Genomic DNA, 23,953 nt, shown 5'->3' with positions numbered 1-23,953 from the left:
GTCAGATGCCAGGCAGGTCCCAGCCCGGCTGCAGGTGGGAGCACAGCCCTTTCTCCCGTCCTCCCTGGGCCCAGGGTTACTGGGACCTGCTGCGTGTGCCAATGGCCAGAGACAGGGCCAGTCACCCAGCCTGGAGCCTCCGGGCATTCGGCCCCTCTTCCCACCTCCTCCAGAAGCCCGACAGCCACCACCCCCACGTCCAGCAGTTCTCACGTCCCTGTCTAGGAGGAAAGTGACCCTGGAGGAAGCTGGTGGTTTGCCAGCAGCCACCGAAGGCCAGGCCTGGGTAGAGCCCTGGCTCCACAGACTCCCGTGAACTGGAGAGGCTGCCCCGGGCCACACACCAGACAGACAGAGGACCCAGGCTGGGTGACCTCACGCCCTATTCCCCTGCCTGGGTTTGGGGAGCAGTGCGATTGTCGCCAGGATTAGGATTAGGAACAGCAAAAGCGATTAGAGTTTGTCCTTCCCCTGCGGTACAGCTGGGCAAAGGTTTCCAGGTCAGAGACACTCTGTGTGTGTCCCATGGGGCACCTGTCAGGATGAGGAGCAGCAACTCCCTTTGGAGCTCACACGGCATGGCCCCTGACTTGGTTTCCCCTGGGTGGCAGCCCTCACAGCCTCCTTCGCCAGGCTGGACTTCTCAGACGGGAGCATCCCCAGTGGGCAGGCGGGGCCAGCCCTTTAGGGGCAGCTCAACAGGCTCCCCGCCCTGCCCACGATGCTAGGGGCACCTACACCCCAAGCCAGGCCCTCTGCGTCTTGGGAGCACCTGCACTCCCTGTGGCCCTTCCACCAGCACCCCTGCCACAGCCCCAGGGCGGGTGTAGAAGGGGCAGGGCTCGGAGACTGGAACCCTGTCCCCATTTTGAGGACCATTGACCTAACAGGTCACAGAATCAGGAGGACACGGAGGCCCAGGAGGTTACGGGCCTGCCCCAGGGTGGGCAGTGAGGCAGCCCCTGTGCAGGGCCCAGACACTGGCTCCGGCTCCCAGCTGGACTCATTCTCCTCCCCTTGAACAATTCAGGACGCGAGCGCGGTGTGGGTGGGGGCTTGGGGTCAGCCAAGTCCCCCCTCCTGCACAGGGCTGGGCACAAGCTTCCTGGACCCAGGTGTAGTTGTCACAGAGCCTCGAGGGAAATGCGACCATGTTTGGGCCTGGTCTGGGTCAGCAGGGCCCTCCCCGCTTCTCCCCCGCCCCCCCCCCCCCTCCGCCGGCCCCTCTGCCAGGCCCCAGGCCTAATCCAGCTTAATGAGCACGCAGCGCACAGCCCAGCTCAGCATTCCAGGGCGGCAGGGCCAGCCCGGGCACCTGCCTCTCTCCACAGCACGGTCGGGATGGGGCCTAGAGAAGGCCGGTGGTGGCAGAGGAGACCCTGGGAGTTGGGCGTGGACACCAGGTGGGTGCATCAGGGGTGGAGGGGGTGGCCAGGCCGCTTGTCTACTGCGGGTGACCCCCAACCATGGCTGTGACAAAGGCCCTGGGTCCAACACATAAGCCCCTCAATATTAGGGTATAGCAGCCTCCACCTGCCCCCCCTTGAGGTGACTGTGACACTTTGCAATCTGCATGTGCCCAGCCTAGTCACCAGGCCCCAGGTGTGCCAGGGGATTTGCCTTCCTGTCTCGCTGCTGCACTGTGCCAGGCAGCCCTATGGTAGCTGTGAGGTGTTTGCAGTTCACACCTGGCCAGGTCATCGGCCAGCAGCCCTGGTCATGTGGACTCAGCTGGGGTCAAGAGTGCCGGGCGGAGCCCCTTGCCCCTGAGGCGAGGGCCGGCACTGCTGCTTAGACAGGGTTAGTCCCAGGCGTCCTTGTTAGCATCTCCTGGGAACCCGGCTCCACACCAGCAAGGCCATGGGATCTCATGACATTTCTGCCCTTGCTCCCAGACAGCAGTAAAGATTTAGCTGTGACCACACTAGTCCCATCCCCTGGGAGACCTGCAGGTACAGAGACTCGGACCCTGCCCCTACGCATGCCTCCTGGTGGCCTTGGGCAAGTCCCTTGGCCTCTCTGAGCCACCTCCTCAGTCACACTTACTCTAGAAAAGGTACTTCGGTGCCAGTGAAAATGCCCCAGCCAGCCCTGGCCCAGAGCAGGCGTGCGGTGTGACAGAGGGGCCGCTTCAGAAGTAGGTTTGTTTGGGGTTGAGCCAGGGAAGGGCAGGAAGACACGTCTGGTGGGCCACACAGGAGGGCTTGGGGAGGAGGTGACCCAGGGAGGCTGGAGAGGGCTGGGAGCCGGCCTAGCAGAGGCTGTCAGCTGCCTGGGCCTGGGGGAAAGAGCCAACACTCCACGGTCCCTTGGTGGAGCAAACGGTCATTTCTAAAGTATCTAGAGCCCGTGGACAGCGAGGATAGGAGGTAGGGATCCTAATTCATCCTCACTCTATGTTCATCTTTCCCTCTTCCCTTTTGCTGCTGGGAAGGCCAGATGTCCTCAGATGTGAGTTTGTGGGAATTACTACCATGACCTGTGGCTGCTATGCTACGCTGGTGTTGCCTGGCTCTTTCACGAGTCTTGTTTTAAATGAGATAAGGTATATATAAGCAAAGCACCCGTCTATGTTAAACCTCACTGACATGATCTCGGGGCTGCAGAGGTGGGAAGTGATGGAGCAGTCGCCATGGGGCAGGGAAGGGGTGCGGGCAGGGGCGCGAGGCCTCACGTAGCTGCCGGTCAGGGCCAACAGACTAGTAGCACCCGGAAAACTATGAAGCATCTGTTACCTCTCACCACGCACGGCATAGCCCTGCCCTTTGCGCCTTCACTCCAAAGTGGACAAATGAGGGGACCACGCCTTGTGTGGAGGTGGCCTGGTTATATGGAAGGACTATGGCCCTAGGGCCAGACAGACCCAGGATCCCATCACAGTCACCCCTTGTTGACCTGGGCAGCCCCTTCTCCCTTGCTCTGAGTCTCAGAAGGTTGCAGGGGGAACTGGCAAGGGACTTCCCGGAAGTGTGGCCGAGGGAGACGAGGGCGTTCTCCACTGACACAAGCTGTCTTCCTCACCTGCACCTGCCATGAGGCCAGCTCGGCAGGGCCTGGCCATCCGCCTGGGCCAACAGCACAGCTGAGCTGTGCCAGTGACAGCAGCACAGTAAACAGGTGGCAGGAATCAGGACTAACAGCACCGGGGCCAAGCTCAGGGCCATGGCATGCAAGGGTCCCCTGGGTCTCATGGGCACAGCAGGCAGGGGGCAGGTAGTGGAGCGAGCTCTGGATTGAGGACCTGGGTTCCAGATCTGGCTCTGCCACCTCCTGGCTACATGCCATTGGAACCTCAGTTTCACTGTCTTATAATGGAGTGAAGGTCTCTGTCCACCCATTTCATCGGGTTCCTGTAGAATCTGGAATGTTTCCGAGGCTCCCAGAGGGGTACTCTGCCCCCGCCACCTGCCACCATCCCTTATACCATTGGCATAGAACCAGCAAAGAGGTGCCTTCTGGTTTGGCTACTGGGATGGAGTGTCACTATGTCTGTTGTCGGGGTCCCCACCCTGAGGTCTACAGCAGTGAAGGAGGGATGGGGCTACAGGGGAGGCAGGGAGGCCATTGTAGGACCCAGGGTAGTGAAGGCCTCGGCTCCAGGACACAAGCCTGGGAGTGGTGGACTTGGGCCCGGAGCCAGGGCCCTCCCAGGCCCACTAAATTGCATGGTGGCCAGTGACTGCAGCTCCACACCCAAGGGGGAGCCTTACAGACCCATAATTTGCAAACTCAAAATAGCCCCAGATCTTTAACCAGCCTGGACACAGCCTCTCCCACCTTCAGGACCCTGTTAAGTGCGTAAGATAAGGTGATTTCTTTCCTTCCCCGGGACGGGCTCTCCTCCGCACCCCAACCTATGCCAGGACACCTGTCAATATAAATCCTTGCTTAGGTGTGGCCAGGCAGAGACCTGCACCCAGACCTTTCCGGGGAGGGTAGGGAATGAGTGTGCCTCCTTGGAGCCTGCTGCCTTTGAGGGGGAGCTGCCAGGAACTGAGCCTCAGTTTCCCCATCTGTCAAATGGGGATAGTCTCACTTGTCCTACCTCGAGGATTTTTCTGGGTGAGCTGAGACGGGGAAGCTTGTGAGTGCAGGGTCTGTCAGGCATTACTGTCTGTCTCACGGTGAGGACACGGGCTCAGGGGGCCGGGTGGCCTGTGCCAGAACCCAGGTTTTCTGACTCCTGGTAATGTGCCCTTTTCCACTACTTTCCTGGCTTCCTTGGGCAGGTCATGCTGCATCTCCAGGCCCCATTTCCACATCGTCAGAATGAGAAGGGGCACCCATGCCCTGCCCACCTGCAAGGGTGCTGGGTAGGGGGGAAGTCGATGGAGAGAAGGTGCCCGGAGAAGGGCTTGTTAGAAGAATGACGTCCCTGGGCCACCTGAAGAGCCAGAACTCTGGAGCCCCAGGCTGGGGTCCTTTCCCTCCAGCCAGACCAGCTACCGGGGCTCAGGCTCTCCCTGTGGGCTGAGTGAGCCAGCTGAGCCCGGGCAGGGCACCCCAATGCAGAGTTGGAGCAAAGCCTACTCGCCCCTGGAGGGGCTGGTCCTCAGGAGGCCCGGGACATACCCCCTTGCTCACTCCCACTGCCCTCAGCCCCAGCCCCAGCTCCCTGGTAGGCGCCACCCAGCCAGCAGATATTATGAAGCACTTGCTGATTTGGGGGGATTCCACGGGAAGCAGGTTATGGTGGAAAGAAACAGGCACAATCGCTGGAGAAACTAACCAAGCTGGCAGGTGCCTGGGCGGGCCCCACGGAGGCGGGGCCAGGTGGTTTCCTGGGGAAATGGCACAAGAGGTCTGAGGAGCACTGGGAGCTGGTGGTGGAAGGCCTGAGTGCCACGTGCCCGTGCAGATGGGGGTGGGAGCCCCCAAGGCTGTATCTGTGCAGTGCTCCACATCACCTCCCCACAGCCCTTGGAGACGGTGCTGCCTTATCCCTGTGTCGCAGAGGAGGGCCTGTGGGCCTGCGTCTCTGCAGGATGGCTTGTCTCTGCCCCTCTGGGTCAGACAGTGTGCGATGTGTGTGGAGCCCAGCGGGCACTCGGGGCGGCTGGTCCAATAAGGGGTGGGGAGGAGTGCGGGGGAGCTGCAGCCAGACCACTGATGCAGGCGTGGGCCAAGGAGACGGGTCCCCTCCTACTGGGTTAAAGAAGGTGTCCAGAAAGGGCAAATCCAGAGGTCCCCACATTGGACCTCACTGCTCTCCAGGGACAGCTGAGGCCTGGGCCTTCGTCTCCACTGTAATGACAGAATGACTGACTCCTGCTTTATAAGAATGTGATGGATCCACCTATGCACCTGGGAAGCTGAAAAGAATCTGGATGTCATAATAGGCCACAAGCTTGAAGGGGGAAACTTAAAAGCAGAGTTATATGATACAGACTATGACGTAACTTGGTGGAAAGTTCCAGTCCCAGTTCTGCCAGATAAGACCTGTTACCTCTGAGCTGGGTAGTACAGCAGAGTGTGTCTTTCCTTCCTTCTGTGCCAAAGCCAGGGACTGGACTGAGCTGCCAGGGCTGCCTTGGGTTCCAGTGTAGTCAGGGGTCAGTGACAAACGGGAGGCCCAGCATGCAATGAGGATGTGGCAGCAGAGAGCTTGGGCCCCAACCACGATGAGCAAAAGACTCAGCATCTTCCAGCTCCAAGGGGCTGTGCTGGGGAGGCAGCGTGCAGACCAGTGACGCCCGGGTGTCGTCCTCTCCAAATGGCATCCTGTGGGAAGCTGACCAGCGTGGGTGCCAGGGTTCCCACGTCCCCAGAGAGGCCAAAGGGGCAGCAAACCTGTTTCTGACCACCCCAGCAGAGGGAAGGAGACTAGACAGCACTCCCAGGGCCTTCTTCCCTGTCCCTGCAGCTGGGCAGGTGGGGGTGTGGCAGGTAGGAGCAGACAGGCCCCCCCCTGGAGGCCTGGGGCTCACACAGCCACTCCCCTACCCCAGGCCTGCAGGGACTTCCTGGAACTAGCAGAGATACACAGCCGGAAATGGCAGCGGGCGCTGCAGTATGAGCAGGAGCAGCGCGCCCACCTGGAGGAAACCATCGAGCAGTTAGCCAAGCAGCACAACAGCCTCGAGCGGGCCTTCCGCAGCGCCCCTGGCCGGTCCAACAACCCCACCAAGAGCTTCAGCGAGGGTGAGTGGGCAAGGGCTGGCCGGCCGGCTTGGGTCTGTTGCTCAACCTTCAGCTTCTTTCTGACACTGGCTGCACTTATGCAATTTCTGCTGTGCCCTCCTTACACACCCCTTAGTGTGTCCACATGTGGGCTTGTCCTGGCCAGCTCTGGCCTGGCTCTCATCTGGCTTCATATGTCTCCTGCCCATCACTCACTGGCAACAGTATCCCTGCACTAGGTTCAGATTCTCAAAAGAAACGTGAAATGAGCCCAGCTGTCCCCTTTGTGGCAGGGATGCCAGGTGGCTGCCCACCTGACCTTCCGCGGGGGGTCCCTCAGAAAGGGAAGCTAGGCAGACAGACTGTCCCACGTGTTGAGAGTCAGGGGAGGCTTCCGGAAGGCCTCGAGCAGTGACTACACTGGAAAGAAAGCACCTCATCACAGAAAGGGAGCAAGGCAGCCGCAGTGCAGGGCGGGAGGGGAATAGGGGGCCGGGGTGGGGCAGGGGCAGCAAGGGGGAAGCCTTTGGCCCTGGATTTCCTCAGGTAGGCAGGATGGGCCTTTTTTGAAGTTGCGAACTAAAGCAGCGGCTCTGCCTGTGTCTCTAGGAAGCCTCTCGACTCAAAAAGGAGAGGACAGTGAGGAAGATGAAGATACCGAGTACTTCGATGCCATGGAAGACGCCACATCCTTCATCACCGTGATCACTGAGGCCAAGGAAGACAGGTGTGGCTCTCGCCCAGCAGGGACGGCTGCGGCCTGGGAGGAACCTCCCACAGGGGCAGCCTCTCCCACCTCATTCTTGGGTTCCATCTGCCCTACTTTTCACCAGCTCTATATACTTGGGGGCGGGGGGTGTTCCTTTTTAAAATCTTGTTCCGGATAGGATTTTTGTTTAGATTCTTTTCTTCTTCAAATCAAAAGGCTTTGAGGTGCCTACATAAAGTTTACATGAGGATTTTAATTTAAAGTGGAGATGCAAAACAGGGCATGGGCTGGATCCAGTTCCAGCGTAGAGGCTGGGTCCCACAGCTGGGGTCCGAAGACCCTGGCTCACTCATTCCTGCTTCAGAGCTGCATGGGGTCCCGACGGCTCCCTCCACCGTGTCAGGAGAACAGATTAGAGATGCAGGAAGTTTCTCATCTTCTATTTCCAAGCCTTTCTTTCATTTTTCATAAAAGCCTGCTCTTTCAGGGTGTTTCTAAATACAGTTACTTGACACTTAATGGGGATACGTTCTGGGAAACGCGTCATTAGGCGAGTTCATCGTCATGTGAACATCCCAGAGTGAACTTCCACAGACCTAGCTGGGACAGCCTTCCACACGGTAGGCCAGAGGGTGGAGCCCGCGGCTCCCGGGCTCCAAACCGCGCAGCCTGTGACCGTGCTGAACACGGCCGGCAACTGTAACACAGTGGCAAATATTTATGTATCTCAACATACCTAAACATAGAAAAGGTACAGTAAAAATACAGTATGATAATCTTAACGGATCTTGGTCTTATATGCCGTCCGTCACTGACCAAATGTCACTATGCAGTGTGTGCCGTAGGGATCCAAAGCAGATGCCTGTGCGCATGGCCATGCCTGTGCACCGCGTGTGCAGGGAAGAGCATGAGACAGGCAAGCAGGCTGGGCGCAACGGGCCACTCCCTTCTCCCCTGGTGCTTGTCCTCCGTGGACCCATGTGCTCTACTACTTCCTTGTCCCAGAATCTTCCAGGGAAAGGGCTGTTTGACTCCTTGCTATCCTTCAGGGAGTTTCTAGTCCCATCACCAGCTCACAATCATTTTCTATTTCCCAGGAACATTTTAAAATTGCTTACACTGTTCTCAAAGTTAGCAGCATCACCCCCTTGGGTCTGCAGCCAGGAAGGTCCTGCTTGGGCTGCCCCAGCCCCGCCCACCCCTCACGGGCCCAGAGCCCCCAGGTTGCTGTAAGGACTGGGTGATTCCTTCCCATGCCCTGAGGTGCTGACTGCTGAGTGCCTGTTACCACCCAGTGGGCCTGGGTCACCCCTCTATGGGGCGCCCACAGAGCCCCGGCCCCTCAGGAACAGCGCCCCCTGCTGCCGTGGCTGACCATCCCCAGTTCAAGTATCCACGGGCACGGGAGGTGTCAGACACCCTTCCTGCTCTCCAGGAGCCCCAGTCTAGTGTGGGAGTCAGGCAAGCAGACAATGAGGACACATGGGTCTGTGACAGAAAGGGGCTGATGGGGCTCTATGAGGCTGTCCCAGAGGTGGTGCCCAACCCCAGCTTCATCTTGGGCCTGGGTCAGCCAGCCCACAGGACGGGCAGGGTGCAGGGACCCCAGACAAGGGCTTTGGGGAGCAGCTGCTGCCAGGGCATCAACAGGTGAGGACTCTTCCAAATTGCTGACCTGGGCCCCTCAGCCCCCACCTTCGGTGTCCCGAATTGGAGATTACCCCATTAGAAGCAGCCTTGGGCAGGTACCCTCCGCCCTCACTGAGGCGTCTAAATAGAAGGTCCTGAAGCCTTGGGATTTGTCACTAACTTGCTTCCCCCTTTTTATTTCCTGCAGAAAAGCTGAAGGTGGAACCGGGGCAGGCTCCGTGGACTGGGCCTCATCAGACAACGCAAGTGAGGTGGGTGTACCCCAAGAGCCAAGAGGTGGCTCTGGCCTTGGGCCAAGCTCCAGGTGGCTGAGGGAGACAGGCAAGCACCAAGAGCTGGGGGCCACCGGGCAGGCCCAGCGCTCTGGCTACCTTCAGGTCCCTGATATGCCTCTGATTCAGTAGTCCAGGCAGAGCCGCCTCCCTCCCAGCAGCAGCGTGCTGGAGGCCGGCCTAGCGCTAGTCCTCAGAGGGTCAGAGGGCAGGACAGGGATCTGGAGGCCGAGGGGGAGCTCTGGCCTCCACTGACGGGCATGCCCTGCTTCTCTGGCAGGTGCTAGATGCTGCCTCACTTGTGCCCAAGGTTTCATCCAAGGTCAAAAGAAGAGTCAGCATCCCCAATAAGCCCAACTACAGCCTTAACCTCTGGAGTATCATGAAGAACTGCATCGGCCGGGAGCTCTCTAGGATCCCCATGCCGGTAGGTGGCTCAGGGTGGGGGCAGCCTTGGTGGATCCTCTGGGGCTGCTTTCCTGTAAATGGATGAGAATCAATGGCCTGTGTGGAGTACACGCAGCCCCGGGGTGTCATTTTCTGAATGGCACATGAGGAGCACGTAACTAATTATCTAACTGTCAGCATTGCCCAGTCCCCCGGAGAGCAAGGTCTTCAGGCTATGAGGGCAGGGGCTCGATCAGAGACCTGGGGAACACAGAGCACCTCTGGACCTGACAGGTCTCAGTGTCCCAGCCGCCCCAATTCCATAAATGGGGAGTGGCAGGACTGGGCTGTGTGAAGAAGGGACAGACGCTCCATGCTGAGAGCCATCACTGGTACCTTCTCCAGGAAGCAGAGGCTCAGTAGGGTCACACAGGCCAAAGCAGAGCTGGGACCCTTGTGCCGCGAGGAAGGGTTCAGGGGCTCCAGGCCAAATGGTTTCACTGTGTGACCCAGAACAAGTTCCTTCACATCTCTGGCCTCTGTGTCCACATCTGCACTGGGGAGGATCACAGGACCCTTCACAGCCTCCGGGAGGAGATGATGCAGGGAAGATTCTCAGCCGACGGCATCACGGGGAACGTGAACCTTCCCTGCCCGAGACTGAGACGGCGGCCCTGAGAGGCTCATCTGTTCTCTGCTGGCCCCTCCATGGAGAACCTGCATCGCAGCTGAAACTGTGAGGAAGACACGCTTCCTCCACTCATGGATTCGTTTGACCATTCACTCATCTATTCTCTGATTCCTGTGATTCGGCAATGATGAGACAGCTGTGGACAAGTCAGAAACCCTGGCCTTTGTGGGATGTCCCTGTTTCAGGGCGGAGTGACAGTGAACATATAAGTGTATATGAGGCAGCATGCCAGAAGGTGGGGAAGGCTGAGGAGGAAACTGAGGCAGGAGGGGCCAGGGAAGTTAACAGGGTGAGGGGCTGCAGTGTTGGTCAGCGTTGTCCAAGGAACCTCACTGTGAAGATGTCAGAGCAGGGATGTCCCTGAACATCCGACGAAATCCAGGTGCCCGGACTGAACACCCACCCCTCCCGTACCCCTGCAGGTGAACTTCAATGAGCCCCTGTCCATGCTCCAGCGGCTGACCGAGGACCTGGAGTACCACCAACTGCTGGACAGTGCGGTGAACTGCACCAGCTCCGTGGAGCAGATGTGCCTGGTGGCCGCCTTCTCCGTGTCCTCTTACTCCACCACCGTGCACCGCATCGCCAAGCCCTTCAACCCCATGCTGGGGGAGACCTTCGAGCTGGACCGCCTTGATGACATGGGCCTGCGCTCCCTCTGCGAGCAGGTGAGCGGCCACCCTGGTGCTGGGCAGTGCCTACTCACATCTGGCCAAGCTGCTCCTGCCAAGCCTAGGGTCAGAGCAAGACAAATGGGAATGTGGCCTCTGACCCCGACTGCCCGTGCCCAAGGGGCCATCATGCTGAGTTCCAGCGGAACCTCGCATGATAGGGACGTAAGAGGAGAGCCTGGTGAAGACAGGCTTGGGTCTGGTGTGTGGGAAAGGGGAGGACACAGCTCCTGGCCAGGGAGCCATGGAGCAGAGGTGGAGGGACATTTGCAGGCCCTGCTGGGGAGTCCGGGCAGACTGAAGTGTGGGGTCACCACTGAGCTGGAGGGCAGCAGGCAGGAGGAGCCGTGTGTGTCGGGATGGACTCTGCCCCTGCCAGTGACAGCAGCCTCTGTCCCCCCCCCCCTTCTCCATCCCTTCCCCGAGGAGATAGGCCAAGACCCAGGCCAGACGCCTCAGTCCATTGATGGAAAAGAGGCGAATCTGTTGCTGCCAGTGTGGCTCTAGCTCATGGGATGAGCACAGGAGGCCAACAGGTCACAGAGCCATGCTGGTTAGTTTAAAGGTTCTGGTTGCAGTGACCCATGCAAGGGTACAGGTGTGGCAGCCAGACCTGAGGATGGGGGAGGCCAGAGCCAGCAGATTTGCTGACATTTCAGGTGGCCGACACGGGGGGCAGTCAGGGTGACCCCCAGGTCTTGGCCTGAACCACAAAGGAAATGCCTCTCTCCATTCAGCACGTGTTAAGTTCCCTCCACGTGACACGTGCTGTTCAGGCATGGAGGGTGTAGCCAGGAAGTGAACAGACGTGGCTCCTGTTCCCATGGGCCTGGGGGTGTGGCACGTACTCTGGATGCTTCTGGCTCTTTTAGAAAGGGAGTGGTCAGGGAGCAGTTTTGCTGACGCAGAGAGTGGGGGGAGGAAAGGAGACATAGGTGGAGCGGAGCAGCAGAGGGCTCCGACTTCACTCTGCATGGGAGGCCTGGCCCCGACCTGGGTGCGGAGCCCTCTTGTGCAGTGGGGGTGGGGGGGAGGCGTGGTGGAAGGGGTGGATGCTGGATGTGCTTTGGAGGGACTGCGGACAGCCTTTGCTCAGGATTAGAAGAAGGGCATGAGAAAGAGTGCCAGGGAGACTCCAGAGCAGTCGCAGGAGGTTGGGCCTGAAGTGAAAGCATGGAGGAGGCAGAGCTCCAGGGCCAGCCTGTGTGGTCACATCCCTGCATTTGATTTCCTATGGGGGTGGCCCTAGGGAACTTGTGGCGGCAACAGCTGGGCTCAGGGACAGCTCACCTGTCGCCTGGTAGGGTTGGCAGTCTGAGCTTGCACTTCTGAGGCACAGGAATCGAGTGGGGGCGCCTCTTGTTTAGACAGGGGACTATATAAGGCGTGATGGGGGCAGCAGGAGGCCAGGGCGGGGCTGGTGCCCTAGGGAGTAAGTAGGCTGGGCGAGGGGCACCTGGGGCCCTGCAGCCACAGAGTCGTGGGATGAAGAAGAACAGACAATGGAGAGTGGGTGCTGCCAGGAAGAAAAGAGAGCAGGGGGGGGGAGCGGGGGGGGGGTGTCCTTTCTATGGCCATAGTGCTGCATGTACTAGGGACAGGGTAGGCTGTCCCTCCCTGGCTGGGGAAGTGGTGCCTGGGCCTGTGTCTAGCAGATGCTCACATCCTGGGTCTGGTCTCAGGTGAGCCACCACCCCCCGTCAGCTGCACACTACGTGTGCTCCAAGCACGGCTGGAGCCTCTGGCAGGAGATCACCATCTCCAGCAAGTTCCGGGGAAAATACATCTCCATCATGCCACTGGGTGAGCGGGGCCCTGTGCCTTCCTGGGAAAGACATTCTGCTTAAGAGGGAGGATTGTGTCAGCCCAAAAGCTGGCTTAGGGCTTCCAGGGGATGACCTCCCTGCAGGTCGGGGGACCTCTCCTGGACAGGCGTCCTGCTGGCTGGTGCCCTGGTCCACCCGCCCCAACCCCCAGCCTGCATGAAGACTCCTGGGTCTCAAGACACTGGCCTACGGGCAGGCTGGCCGGAACCCCACATAGGGGGGCATGACCTCTGACCTATACTGGCTTCCAGGTGCCATCCACTTAGAATTCCAGGCCAGCGGGAATCACTACGTGTGGAGGAAGAGCACCTCCACTGTGCACAACATCATCGTGGGCAAGCTCTGGATCGACCAGGTCAGGGGTGCCCTTGGGGATGGGGTGTATGGCCTGGGGATTGGCCACTGACCACCACCCTCTCTTGCCAGTCAGGGGACATCGAGATTGTGAACCATAAGACCAATGACCGGTGCCAGCTGAAGTTCCTGCCCTACAGCTACTTCTCCAAAGAGGCAGCCCGGAAGGTAAGCAGGGCCCCCCTCCCCTCAAAACCTCAGGGGGCCCGGAGCGGTGCATGTGCCTACACTGGTCCTGCCAATGTCCACAGGTGACAGGGGTGGTGAGTGATGGCCAGGGCAAGGCCCAGTACGTGCTGTCAGGCTCGTGGGACGAACAGATGGAGTGCGCCAAGATTGTGCAAAGCAGCCCCAGTAGCCCCAGCTCTGACGGGAAGCAGAAGACGGTGTACCAGACGCTGCCGGCCAAGCTGCTGTGGAAGAAGTACCCGCTGCCGTGAGTAGGCCCCTCCTCGGGCTACAGGACAGGGGTTAAGGAGGCCAGTGAGCAGTAGACAGGCAGAGGACCCCCACCCACCACCCAGACAGGAAACAAGTGACAGGCACAGGAGGTCGGGAGGTTCAGTCCACACATGGGCAGAGAACAATATTATGCAGCCGACGTCCCAGCAGGGAAGCCAGACACCCAACAGCAAGTAACTGTGAAACCATCAGGTGGCAGCAAATTCTACACAGAGACTTTACACAAGGTGATAAGACATAATCCCTCCCTGCACGGCTACAAGCTGCACGGCTACAAGAAATGAAAACCCAACGTGAAAATAAACTGTAGGAAACGGAAAACCATCAAAAAGTGGCATACCAGATTACAAAGAGAACAAAATAGAAATTCTACAAGGAAAAATAAAATAACTGAAACTGAGAACTCCATGGAACAGTTTAATAAAATGTCACCTGAATACGACTGCACTGCAGCATAAAGGGACAAAATCTGGAAAAGACAAGAAGTGGAGCGAGGCCGGGCGTGGTGGCTCACGCCTGTAATCCTAGCACTCTGGGAGGCCGAGGTGGGCGGATCGTTTGAGCTCAGGAGTTCGAGACCAGCCTGAGCAAGAGCGAGACCCCATCTCTACTAAAAATAGAAAGAAATTATATAGACAGCTAAAAATATATATAGAAAAAATTAGCTGGGCATGGTGGTGCATGCCTGTAGTCCCAGCTACTCGGGAGGCTGAGGCAGGAGGATCACTTGAGCCCAGGAGTTTGAGGTTGCTGTGAGCTAGGCTGACGCCACGGCACTCACTCTAGCCTGGGCAACAGAGTGAGACTCTGTCTCAAAAAAAAAAAAAAAAAAAGAAGTGGAGCGAGAAGGCTACCACTTAGTGATGCAGAGCGAGGTCCGTGGGAGCTTGTTAGTGTGCAAGGATCTCCCCAGACCTCCTGCAGTGGAATCTGCATTTTCAGTAAGATCCCTGGGGCATTCCTGTGCACAGCAAGTTCCAAACAAGGGTCTGGCATACTTCCAGACACCCAGAAGGAAAGAGAGACCATATCTGAAGAGAAAATAGCAAAGAAGTTTGTACACTTAAATCTATACAGTGAAATACTGTTGAAACTAAGAGAGGAAATATTAAGCAGCCGGATTTTTAAAAGACATTACTTTCTGAACAACAGCAGACGGCTGTCTCATCAACAGTAATGGGAGCTGAAGACAGTGAGATGTTATCTTCCACGAGCTGAAACACACATTGCCAGCGTAGAATCATATATACACCCAGGGAGATCATCTTTAAATAAGGAAGTTGAAATAAAGACATTTTCTGGCAAACAAAAACTCAGTTTGCCACCAGCAGACCTGCCCTAAAGGACATACCTTAGGGCAGAAGGAACCTGATCCCAGATAGAAAATTGAGATGTATGAACGAATGAAGAACAAAAACTATGTGAACCTAAGTGTATGTTGAATAAAGGTCCTGTGGGGTTTAAAATTTTAGAAAGAACTTCACAGCCACATAAGTCAGATGAGGAATAGAGGGAGGCCCTCGAGCTACCCAGGAGGAGAGTCAAGACACGCATTAACTTTTGATTGTATGAAACACCTATCTTGTGATTCCTACGGTATCCACTAAAATAATACATTTAACTGGAATCCCAGAAGGAAAAGAAAGAATTTTTTAAAATGAAGATGAGGGAGAAACAGTTGAAGAAATAGTGAAGATAAATTCTCCAGAATAAAAGTAAAAAGATGAAAGACCTTGGATTGAAAGGGCCCATAGAAGGCTAAAGACAAGAGATTAAGAAAAACATTCACCTAGACCACACTACAGTCTAAATTAAGAATACCAAAGAGAAAATTATAAAGATTCCAGAGAGGAGAAAAAGGTTTCGGTCAAGGATAAAGAATTATATTGAAAATACTACTTTAATGTTGGTTGTTGAAAAATCTGATGTCAAAGTTAGGAAAAAAATGAAATTAGAAAGTAGAATTTTCTGTCCAGCCAAGCTATCATTCAAAGATGGTGCTAAGACAGAGTCCCTTCCTGCATGGCTACAAGAAATAAAAAATATCCTTAGGCATACAGCCTCAGAAGTTTTTCCACACAAAAACTCACAATGAAAAGAGTATTGGACATAGTACTGTAAAAGCGGAAGGGAAAAAAAATCCAGATGACATTGAAATAGATACATGAGATAAAAGTGGGTTTTTTTTTTTTTTTTTTAACAATTACTGGGACCAAAGAAAAAAACAATAATGCAAAATTAGAAGTCTAGATAATGTTAGCAGGATGGGATGTGGGGAAAAGGGGAAGGACACCAAGGATGTGAAGAAATGCTAAGTGCTTATAGAAGAAAGAGACATAAGATTCCTAAAATACTAATATAAGATCAAAAAGAAAAAGGACAAACAGCAAATTAACATGGTAGATATAGGTCCAAGCATATCAATGATTATAATAAAGCTTCCCAGTTAAAAGGCAAAATACTAACTTACTAGATTTTTAAAAATCCAGATACATGCCCCTTATAAGAGATACCCACCACATAAAGCTGTGCAAAGGTTGAAAGTTAAAAAGACACATATCAAGAAGATTACTAACCAAAAAAATCTATACTATCAGGTAAAATAGACTTTAGGACAAAAGCATTAAGGAAGGAAAAGTTGCTATATAATAAAAAATTGAGTTTATCAAGAAAATATAATAGTTTCACATATTATACATACAATAAAACAGCCTCAAAAATATACAAAGCTCACATTGATACTTAAGGGAGAAATTGATAAATCCATCACTACAGGAGGAGAATGAGAGGTTTCAAAACATCCCTCAGTTGTTGATAGGTCAAATGGGAAGGATATGGAGATCAAAACAACACAAAATATACAAAGACTTATGGGTGCAACAGAGAACATATTTTTTCTCAGGTATACATGGAATGAATGTAAAAATCAATCATGTACCAAACCCTAAAGAAAGCCTCAAATTTACAGAGGTAGCATACAGACCACAATCTGTGAAAAGACGTTTGAGTTAGAAGTTACAAACAAAATGATAAAAAAAAAATCCCCACACATTTAGCATTTTTTTTTTTTAAGAGATAGGGTCTTGCTCTGCTGCCCAGTCTCTGCAGTGGTGTGATCATAGCTCACTGCAACCTCAAACTCCTGGGCTCAAGCGATCTTCCTGCCTCAGCCTTCCAGGTAGCTGGGACTACAGGTGCGTGTAGTCCTAGGTTTTTTTGTTTGTTTGTTTTTATTTTAGTTTTTAAGAGAGAGGAGGTCTCACTATGTTGCCCAGGCTGGTGTTGAACTACTGGCCTCAAGTGATCCTCCCACCTCAGCCTCCCAGAGTGCTGGGATTATAGGCATGAGCCCTCATGCCCAGCCTAGAAAAAATTTTTAAGTTGCTAAATAACTCAGGGGTAAAATAAATTAGAATGGAAAATTTAAAATACCTAGAACTGAATGTTATGAAAGAGATCAAAACTGGCTGGATGCAACAAAAGGCAATGCCTCAAAGGAAATATATTGCCTTAAATAGTTTAATGTTGGCTTTTCCTTTTCTGAGTTTCCATTCTAAGAAATTAAAGTTTAACATATAAGCCCAAAGAAAGAAGAAAATATAGTTGAACAGAAATCAATAAAAAAGAAAAAGGCGATTCTTTAAGGAAAAAAGCAACTGACAAAATAGAAAAATACTGGCAAGACAGAAATAAATATTAATAACGGGCCAGGCATGGTGGCTCACACCTGTAATCCTAGCACTCTGGGAGACTGAGGTGGGAGAATGGGTTGAGCTCAGGAGTTCGAGACCAGCCTGAGCAACAGTGAGACCCCGTCTCTACTAAAAATAGAAAAATTAGGTGGGCATAGTGGTGCGCACCTATAGTCCCAGCTACTCAAGAGGCTGAGGCAGGAGGATCACTTGAGCCCAGGAGAGTGAGGTTGCAGTGAGCTATGATCATGCCAATGCATTCTACCCAGGGGCAAAAGATCGAGACTCTGTCTCAAAAAAAAAAAATATTGAAAAAGGTTTAATATGACATGTATAGAGATAGTTAAAACTCAGATGGGAAGGCCAAATTCTTAGAAAAATATTAATATAACTTATAAGAACTGACTCTAGAAGAAATTAAAAGCATGAATAGTCCTATAATAATTAAAGAAATTGAAGCAGTAGTTTAAAACTTAACACAAGGCCCAGATAATTTTACAGGTGAATTCTGCCAATTTTTCAAGAAATGTGCCAATTTTATATAAAGTCTTATAGACCATAAAAAAAGAGGAAATATTCTCTCCTGTACTGTGAGGCCAGGATAACCATCATACCAATCCAGGCTAAGACAGCAATAGGAAAGTAATAGTTCTACCCTATTTCACTTGTGAATATATAAGCAAATATGCAAAACAAGATATCAGAAAATCCAATCCAACAGTGTATGAAGAAGATAGCATTCTACAATCAGGTTGAATTTATCTGGGTACACAAGAATTATTTTATATTAGAAAACCCATAAAGTAATTCACCATAGTAACAGATTTCAGTAAAAATGGATTTCAGAAAAATGTCTACGGCCACACCACCCTGAACTCCCCTGATCTCATCTGATCTCAGAAGCTAAGCGGGATTGGGCCTGTTTAGTACTTGGATGGAAGAAAAAGTATTTTAGGTGCCTAAGATAGAAGGTTAATATACAAGTCAGTTGCATTTCTATACACTAACAGCAAACAACTAGAAAAATGCAATTTAAGACACTAGTTGTCATCAGAGAACATCAAGACCTTGTAATATTAATAAATCTTATATTCACGACCTCTATAGAGAAAATAACAAAGCTTTACTAAGAGATGTCAAAGAGCTAAATAAATGGAAAAAGCTACAATGTTCATGGATAGAAAGATAGTATTGTAAAGATGTCACGATCAAAAAAGTCTAAAAGATGTATGTGTCCCTGGTATACAACAAATGTGGCATGTCAGATCATGTGAAAAGATAGAACTGTTGACTAAAAGGATCTGGGGAAAAAAAAATGGAAAAAGATGAATCATGCCCTTACATTGTAACAAAAATCAACTTCAGAAAAAGGTCTTATAGTAAGTATTAAGTCTGACTTTTTGTTAAACAGCAAGTTAATAATTCTAAGTAAAACATACAGATGAGTGTCTTTAAGACCTTAAGAAAATATCTTAAGACACGAGAAATCACTGAGGCATTTGATTATATTAAAATACTTTTTTTCCATTAAGAGAACGTTTTTCTCATTAAAAAACAATTTAAAGAAAGTAAAAAGACAATGTATAAACTTGGAGAAGGCAATCATAATACCTACATCTAAAAAAGGATTATTTTATCACAATTAAAATAATTAAAAAAGAATACATAAAGATCTTCTGAACAAAAAATAGAGCAAAAACAATCTAATGGGAAAATGTGCAAGAGTCAGGAACAAGAATTTCACAGAAGAAACATATATGGCCAGTCATATGAAAACCATAATCAACATTATTGGTAATCAGGAAAATGCAGATCAAAACCACAATAAGATGCCATTTTATATTCATTTCATTAGCAAAAATGAGAAGATCTGATAATACCATGTGTTGAAGATGTAGATCCACAGTATCTCTTTTACATTGCTGGTGGGAGTATTAATTGGCACAAACACTTTGGAAAACAGTTTGGCCTTACCTCCTAAAGATAAAGCATCACATACTCTATAACCCAGTAATTCCACTTCTAGGAATATACTGAAGAGAAATTCTTGCAAGTGTACAATAGGAAACGTGCATGAGACTATTCAAATAGTAAAAACTTGGAACAACCCAAACTTATTGAATGAGTAACTGTGGCATATTCACATGACAGAATATTTTACAGACTAGTTAAAACAAATGAACCCCCACAACATGAAACAATATAGATAAACCTTAGCAATATAATACTAAGTGTAAAAAAGTCCCAAAAAGTTACATATATCATTATATTCTTTTTATACAATAAAAACATGTAAAATATATGTATATGAATGTGTACAGAGAGAGAGAAAGAAACACTGACTTAAGAATACTTAAAGATGCAATAAAATTTTACTAAAAGGAAAGCAAAGGACTAAGAACCCAGGAGTCTTGCTGATGGCTATCTAAGCAGGGGATGGATTGGTGGGTTTTCCATATAGTTACATATAAGCTTTTGTCAAGATTTCACCTTCTTGTTTGGGCAGCAGTACTACATTAATAAAATCAGGCCATGCAATACAGAGAGGGTGTCACGTACCAAGGATTGTAACTAATCCAAATCTGTGAGGTCCAAAAAGGGCAGAACAAAAAGAAAAAACAAGACAGTAGACTTAAATTCAACATATCTGTACAGTAATTACATTAAGTAATTTCAGACAAGTTTTGTTTTTTTGTTTTTTTTTTGAGACAGTCTTGCTCTTTTGCCCTGGCTAGAGTGCCGTGGCGTCAGCCTAGCTTACAGCAACCTCAAACACCTGGGCTCAAGCAATCCTACTGCCTCAGCCTCCTGAGTAGCTGGGACTACAGGCATGTGCCACCATGCTCGGCTAATTTTTTCTATATATTTTTAGTTGTCCAGAAAATTTCTTTCTCTTTTTTAGTCGAACTCCTGACCTCGAGCAATCCACCCACCTTGGCCTCCCAGAGTGCTTAGGGTTACAGGCGTGAGCCACCACGCCTGGCCAGACAAGTTTTTAAAAACACAACTATATGTGGTTTGTAAGAGATATATCTAAGAAAACAAAGATTGAAATAAAAGAAGATATGTCCATAGAAATACCATAGAAAAGCTTCTATAGTTACATTCATATCACAAAACAGACTTTTTTTTTTTTGAGACAGAGTCTCACTCTGTTGCCCGGGCTAGAGTGCCGTGGCGTCAGCCTAGCTCACAGCAACCTCAAACTCCTGGGCTCAAGCAATCCTACTGCCTCAGCCTCGCGAGTAGCTGGGACCACAGGCTGCCACCATGCCCGGCTAATTTTTCTATATATATTTTAGCTGTCCATATAATTTCTTTCTATTTTTAGTAGAGGTGGGGTCTCGCTCTTGCTCAGGCTGGTCTCAAACTCCTGAGCTCAAACAATCCGCCTGCCTCGGCCTCCCAGAATGCTAGGATTACAGGCGCGAGCCACCGCACCCAGCCGCACAAAACAGACTTTAAAAAGTAATTAATATTAATACTAGAGGTAAGGGACAGTTCATAATGATGGGTTAGTTCACCAGGAAGATGAGTTTTAAATTTGAATGTACCTTGTACCTGATAACATAGCTTCAAAATATATACAGCAAAACATTGATGGAAGTATTAGGAGAAAGGGACTAATTTACAACCAAAGTCAGAAAGTTTGAACTGAACAACAGAACCAGTTATAGAACACTGCACTCAGTAACTGTAGCAAACACACTCTCTTCAATCACATGGAACATGAGCAAAAACTGACCACATACCAGGACATAAAATAAATTTGAAAGGACTGAAATTATGCCAAGTATCAATATGTTGTCTGACTCCAAGGAAATTATGCTAGGAAAACAATGAGTAGAAAAATTGCCATATGTTTATAAATTTAAGAAATATGTTCTCAGCTAATCCATAGGTCAAAAAAGATAAAATGAAAATAAAAATGTTTATAACTGAATAATGAAGATAATACATATCCAAGCACGGTGGGATTCAGCCAAAGCAGTACTTAGAGTGAAATGTGTAGCCTCAAAATGCGCATAATAGAAAAGCTGAAAGATAATAAGCTATGTAATTCCCAGGGAAGGCTAATGTGGCAAAACAGCTACAGGTTGGTGCAGTGAGGTACAGGGGATAAAAAGCGAGCTGCCTGCAGCGGCTGGGTTTAGCTGGATCGGTTCATCCAGAGCAGACCCGGGGTGCTGGGGAAGGTCCACCGGGCCAGAGGGAGCCCTGGGCAGGGAGAGCTGGAGGGTGAGGACGTGCAGGGCCAGGCAGGAGAGAAGTGGCCTGGGGATAGGGCACAGGTCCCACTCACCCCGCTGCCCCCACTGCCGCAGGGAGAATGCGGAGAACATGTACTACTTCTCGGAGCTGGCCCTGACCCTCAACGAGCTTGAGGACGGTGTGGCGCCCACAGACAGCCGCCTGCGGCCCGACCAGCGGTTGATGGAGAAGGGCCGCTGGGACGAGGCCAACGCCGAGAAGCAGCGGCTGGAGGAGAAGCAGCGCTCCACGCGGCGCCGGCGGCTGGAGAGCTTAACGCCCAGCAGTGCCTGCAGCACAGAAGAAGGTGAGGCCGGGCGCGGAGGGTGCTCGGGGCTGGGAAGGGTGTTTCCGCGGGGACAGGGGCGGGGTGCCAGGGAGCAGGGCCCCCACCCACCCGCCGTCCGCTGTGCCCGCCCAGCAGAGAAGGAGGCAGACGCGTACTTGCCACTGTGGTTCGAGAAGAAGCGGGACCCACTGACCGGGGAGATGGCCTGCATATACAAGGGCGGCTACTGGGAGGCCAAGGAGAGGCAAGACTGGCACATGTGCCCCAACATCTTCTGAGCGCCACCCCTGAAGCAAATACAGGCGCCTGCATAGCCGGGTCCACCTTTTCTTTAATGCACTCAACTTAGTACTGAATGGCCCTTCTCCCACCGCCCCCCTCCTATTTCCTTTCCTTTTTTTTTTTTTAATTTTTTTTTTATGTTTTAGCACTTTTTTTGGGCTCCCACCTTGGAAGGAGAAAGGGCTGACCCGGGTTCTCTCCAGCCCCCAGGTGCACCAGGTCACCCATGCCCCTTCATTACAGATTTGGGCCCCATCAGAACCCCAGCTTCCAGTCACCAAAACTCAGGCCGGCTGGCCCCTGCCATGGGCTGCCCAAGTCACCAGCCCCCAACCCAGGGAGGAACTGGCCCCTCCTAGGGAGCCTCTTTTGACTTTTTTAGAAAAATCTCCATTTCTTTCCAGCCTCGATGTTTAGTAAATATTTTTAGAACAGCACTTAGCAGACAGCTTTCCAAGTGTGCTTTCTTGCCACAAAGTGTCCAGGCAAGAACCCTTCCTTTTTAAGACATCAGGAAGCCAGACCCATTTGAGTTGGGAGCATTTTGTAGCTCAATATAGCCAGGCCCCGACTGTATCTGAGCTGCCCACCCCAGGAGCCCAGGGCCCCACAGAGACCAGAATGGAAGGTGGGCTGCCCTGGCCCAGCAGAGCACAAGGAGTTTCTGGATCTACAGCCCACTGATGGGGAGGGGGCACTGAGGGCAACCCCCTGTGGATTTGAGGGCAGCAGCCCCCAGCCTACCTTGGGCCATGCTTGGGCAGCTCCCTGGCCCCCAAGAGGCCAGGAAGGGCTGGAAGGCAGGGCCTGGGGGTGCTCCCCGCCCCAAGACCCAGGCCCCAAATCAGCAATAATGAACAATCCCTCAGCTCAGCCTGGGCTGGAGACCCGGGCACCAGCAACCCAGCATCCTGCCTCGCCCTCAGGCAGCTCCTGGGCTGCCCCGTCTCAGTGCCCCCTGAATTCTTTATTTGCCTAATTTATATATGATATATAAATATATATATATTTTTTGCTTAAATTTCTATGGTATGTGAAAATCAAAAAAATGATGAAGACAGGGTATGCCTGTCTGAGTTTGGCCCTCCTGGTCAGCTGTGCCCTGTCCTTTCCTCGTAACCACTTCCAGCGGCTTCTGCCAACCCAGGGGGACTGGACCACCATGGCCACTGTCACAGCCCCTCAGAACCTCCCTCTCCAACCTTTCCCACTTAAGTCCTGAAAGTTCATTGCAGGGTTTTTCTTTCTACTCCACGACTGGTTTTGTTTTTATAAAAAAACACAAAAGTGAAAACACCATGTGAAATGCCTTACGATGCCCACTGGAGAGGTGGGGTGTGGTGGGGCGGGGCAGGGTGGCCCCACCTGGCCTCCCTGCAGAGCTGTGGGATGTACCTCCCCCCATACTGTTTGTGAGCGAGCACCTTTTTTGACTGGTAATAAAAAACCTTGGCTTTGGAGTTTTCCACTGCTCTGTCCCTAAATCTGTCTGTGGCTGGGTGGAGGAGGCTGACAACACAAGTGACAGCCCAAGGTGGCATGGGAAGAGGAACATGCAACGGTAGGTCTGTCTGGGGGTCTAGGCCAGGAAGGCTGCCCATAGGGCTGAGTCAGCACCACCTGGCACAAACTCAGGAGAGGGGTAGCACCCCTGCCAGGGGCTGTCATGATGCCACCGCCACAGGGCTGGCCTAGACCCAGATCCACCCCTTCCCTAGAAGGGTCGTGTGTTAGCCACGTGCAGGCCACCAGCAGCCCCTCCTATCTTTCAGATCCTGGAGCTGTCTAGGGTGAGATTTCCAAGAAGGAAAGCCCACCCTGTGAGTTCTGTTGTTGCTTGACAACCGTGGCCTAGGCTGCTTCTGTTGCCCCAGTTGCCAGGCAACTCGGATCACTAGCTCCTCATACCCAGCCACAGTGGCTTGTGGTCTGGCCTGCGCTCTTCCCACTGCCAGTGCTTCCAGGTGAGGGGGTGGGGTAGACAGGGTACCACAAAGGCCTCAAAGCCAGGGCTCTGACCATCTGCCTCAATGCTGCAGCACTGTGGGATCCAGAGCTGGCCCTGCAGAGCTCCCTCCTCTCCCTTGCTTTCCCATATGTGGGGAGGTGGCCACTGGGGAGTCCGGCAGAGGATCTGGAGGGGCAGGTTTCACTGGAATAGAAGGGGGAGGGTGGAGGCCACCCGGGATGGACCTGACCCAGAAGGCAGTGGAGGGCGCCCACGAGGAGACAAAGGCCAGTCTACTGAGGCAAAGCAAGGGACCCAAAGAGGCTGGAGTGAACCAGGCAGAGCTCTT

The 23,953-nt window shown here is 52.1% G+C and overlaps 1 protein-coding gene across 3 annotated transcripts in view; it reads left to right on the top strand.

Annotated features, from left to right (window-relative positions):
* Positions 1-23,116, top strand: part of OSBP2 (oxysterol binding protein 2) — a 143,404-nt gene extending 120,288 nt beyond the window's left edge. The window contains exons 1-12 of one of the 3 annotated variants that reach the window (XM_069497023.1): positions 1,283-1,403; positions 5,949-6,141; positions 6,730-6,847; positions 8,667-8,721; positions 9,032-9,178; positions 10,252-10,497; positions 12,183-12,303; positions 12,578-12,681; positions 12,753-12,848; positions 12,932-13,116; positions 21,160-21,392; positions 21,510-23,116. In XM_069497023.1, coding sequence (XP_069353124.1) covers positions 6,795-6,847; positions 8,667-8,721; positions 9,032-9,178; positions 10,252-10,497; positions 12,183-12,303; positions 12,578-12,681; positions 12,753-12,848; positions 12,932-13,116; positions 21,160-21,392; positions 21,510-21,652 — 1,383 coding nt within the window. In that variant the 5' untranslated portion in view covers positions 1,283-1,403; positions 5,949-6,141; positions 6,730-6,794 and the 3' untranslated portion in view covers positions 21,653-23,116. Of the gene's footprint in view, positions 1-1,282; positions 1,404-5,948; positions 6,142-6,729; positions 6,848-8,666; positions 8,722-9,031; positions 9,179-10,251; positions 10,498-12,182; positions 12,304-12,577; positions 12,682-12,752; positions 12,849-12,931; positions 13,117-21,159; positions 21,393-21,506 lie in introns of those variants that run through there. The other 2 variants (XM_069497020.1, XM_069497021.1) reach the window with 2 other exon arrangements.
* Positions 23,117-23,953: the final 837 nt, after the last annotated feature.

The sequence above is a fragment of the Eulemur rufifrons genome, chromosome 21 (assembly GCF_041146395.1).
Source record: "Eulemur rufifrons isolate Redbay chromosome 21, OSU_ERuf_1, whole genome shotgun sequence".
Taxonomy (NCBI): Eukaryota; Metazoa; Chordata; class Mammalia; order Primates; family Lemuridae; genus Eulemur; species Eulemur rufifrons.
This window is presented reverse-complemented; position numbering and strand designations above follow the sequence as displayed.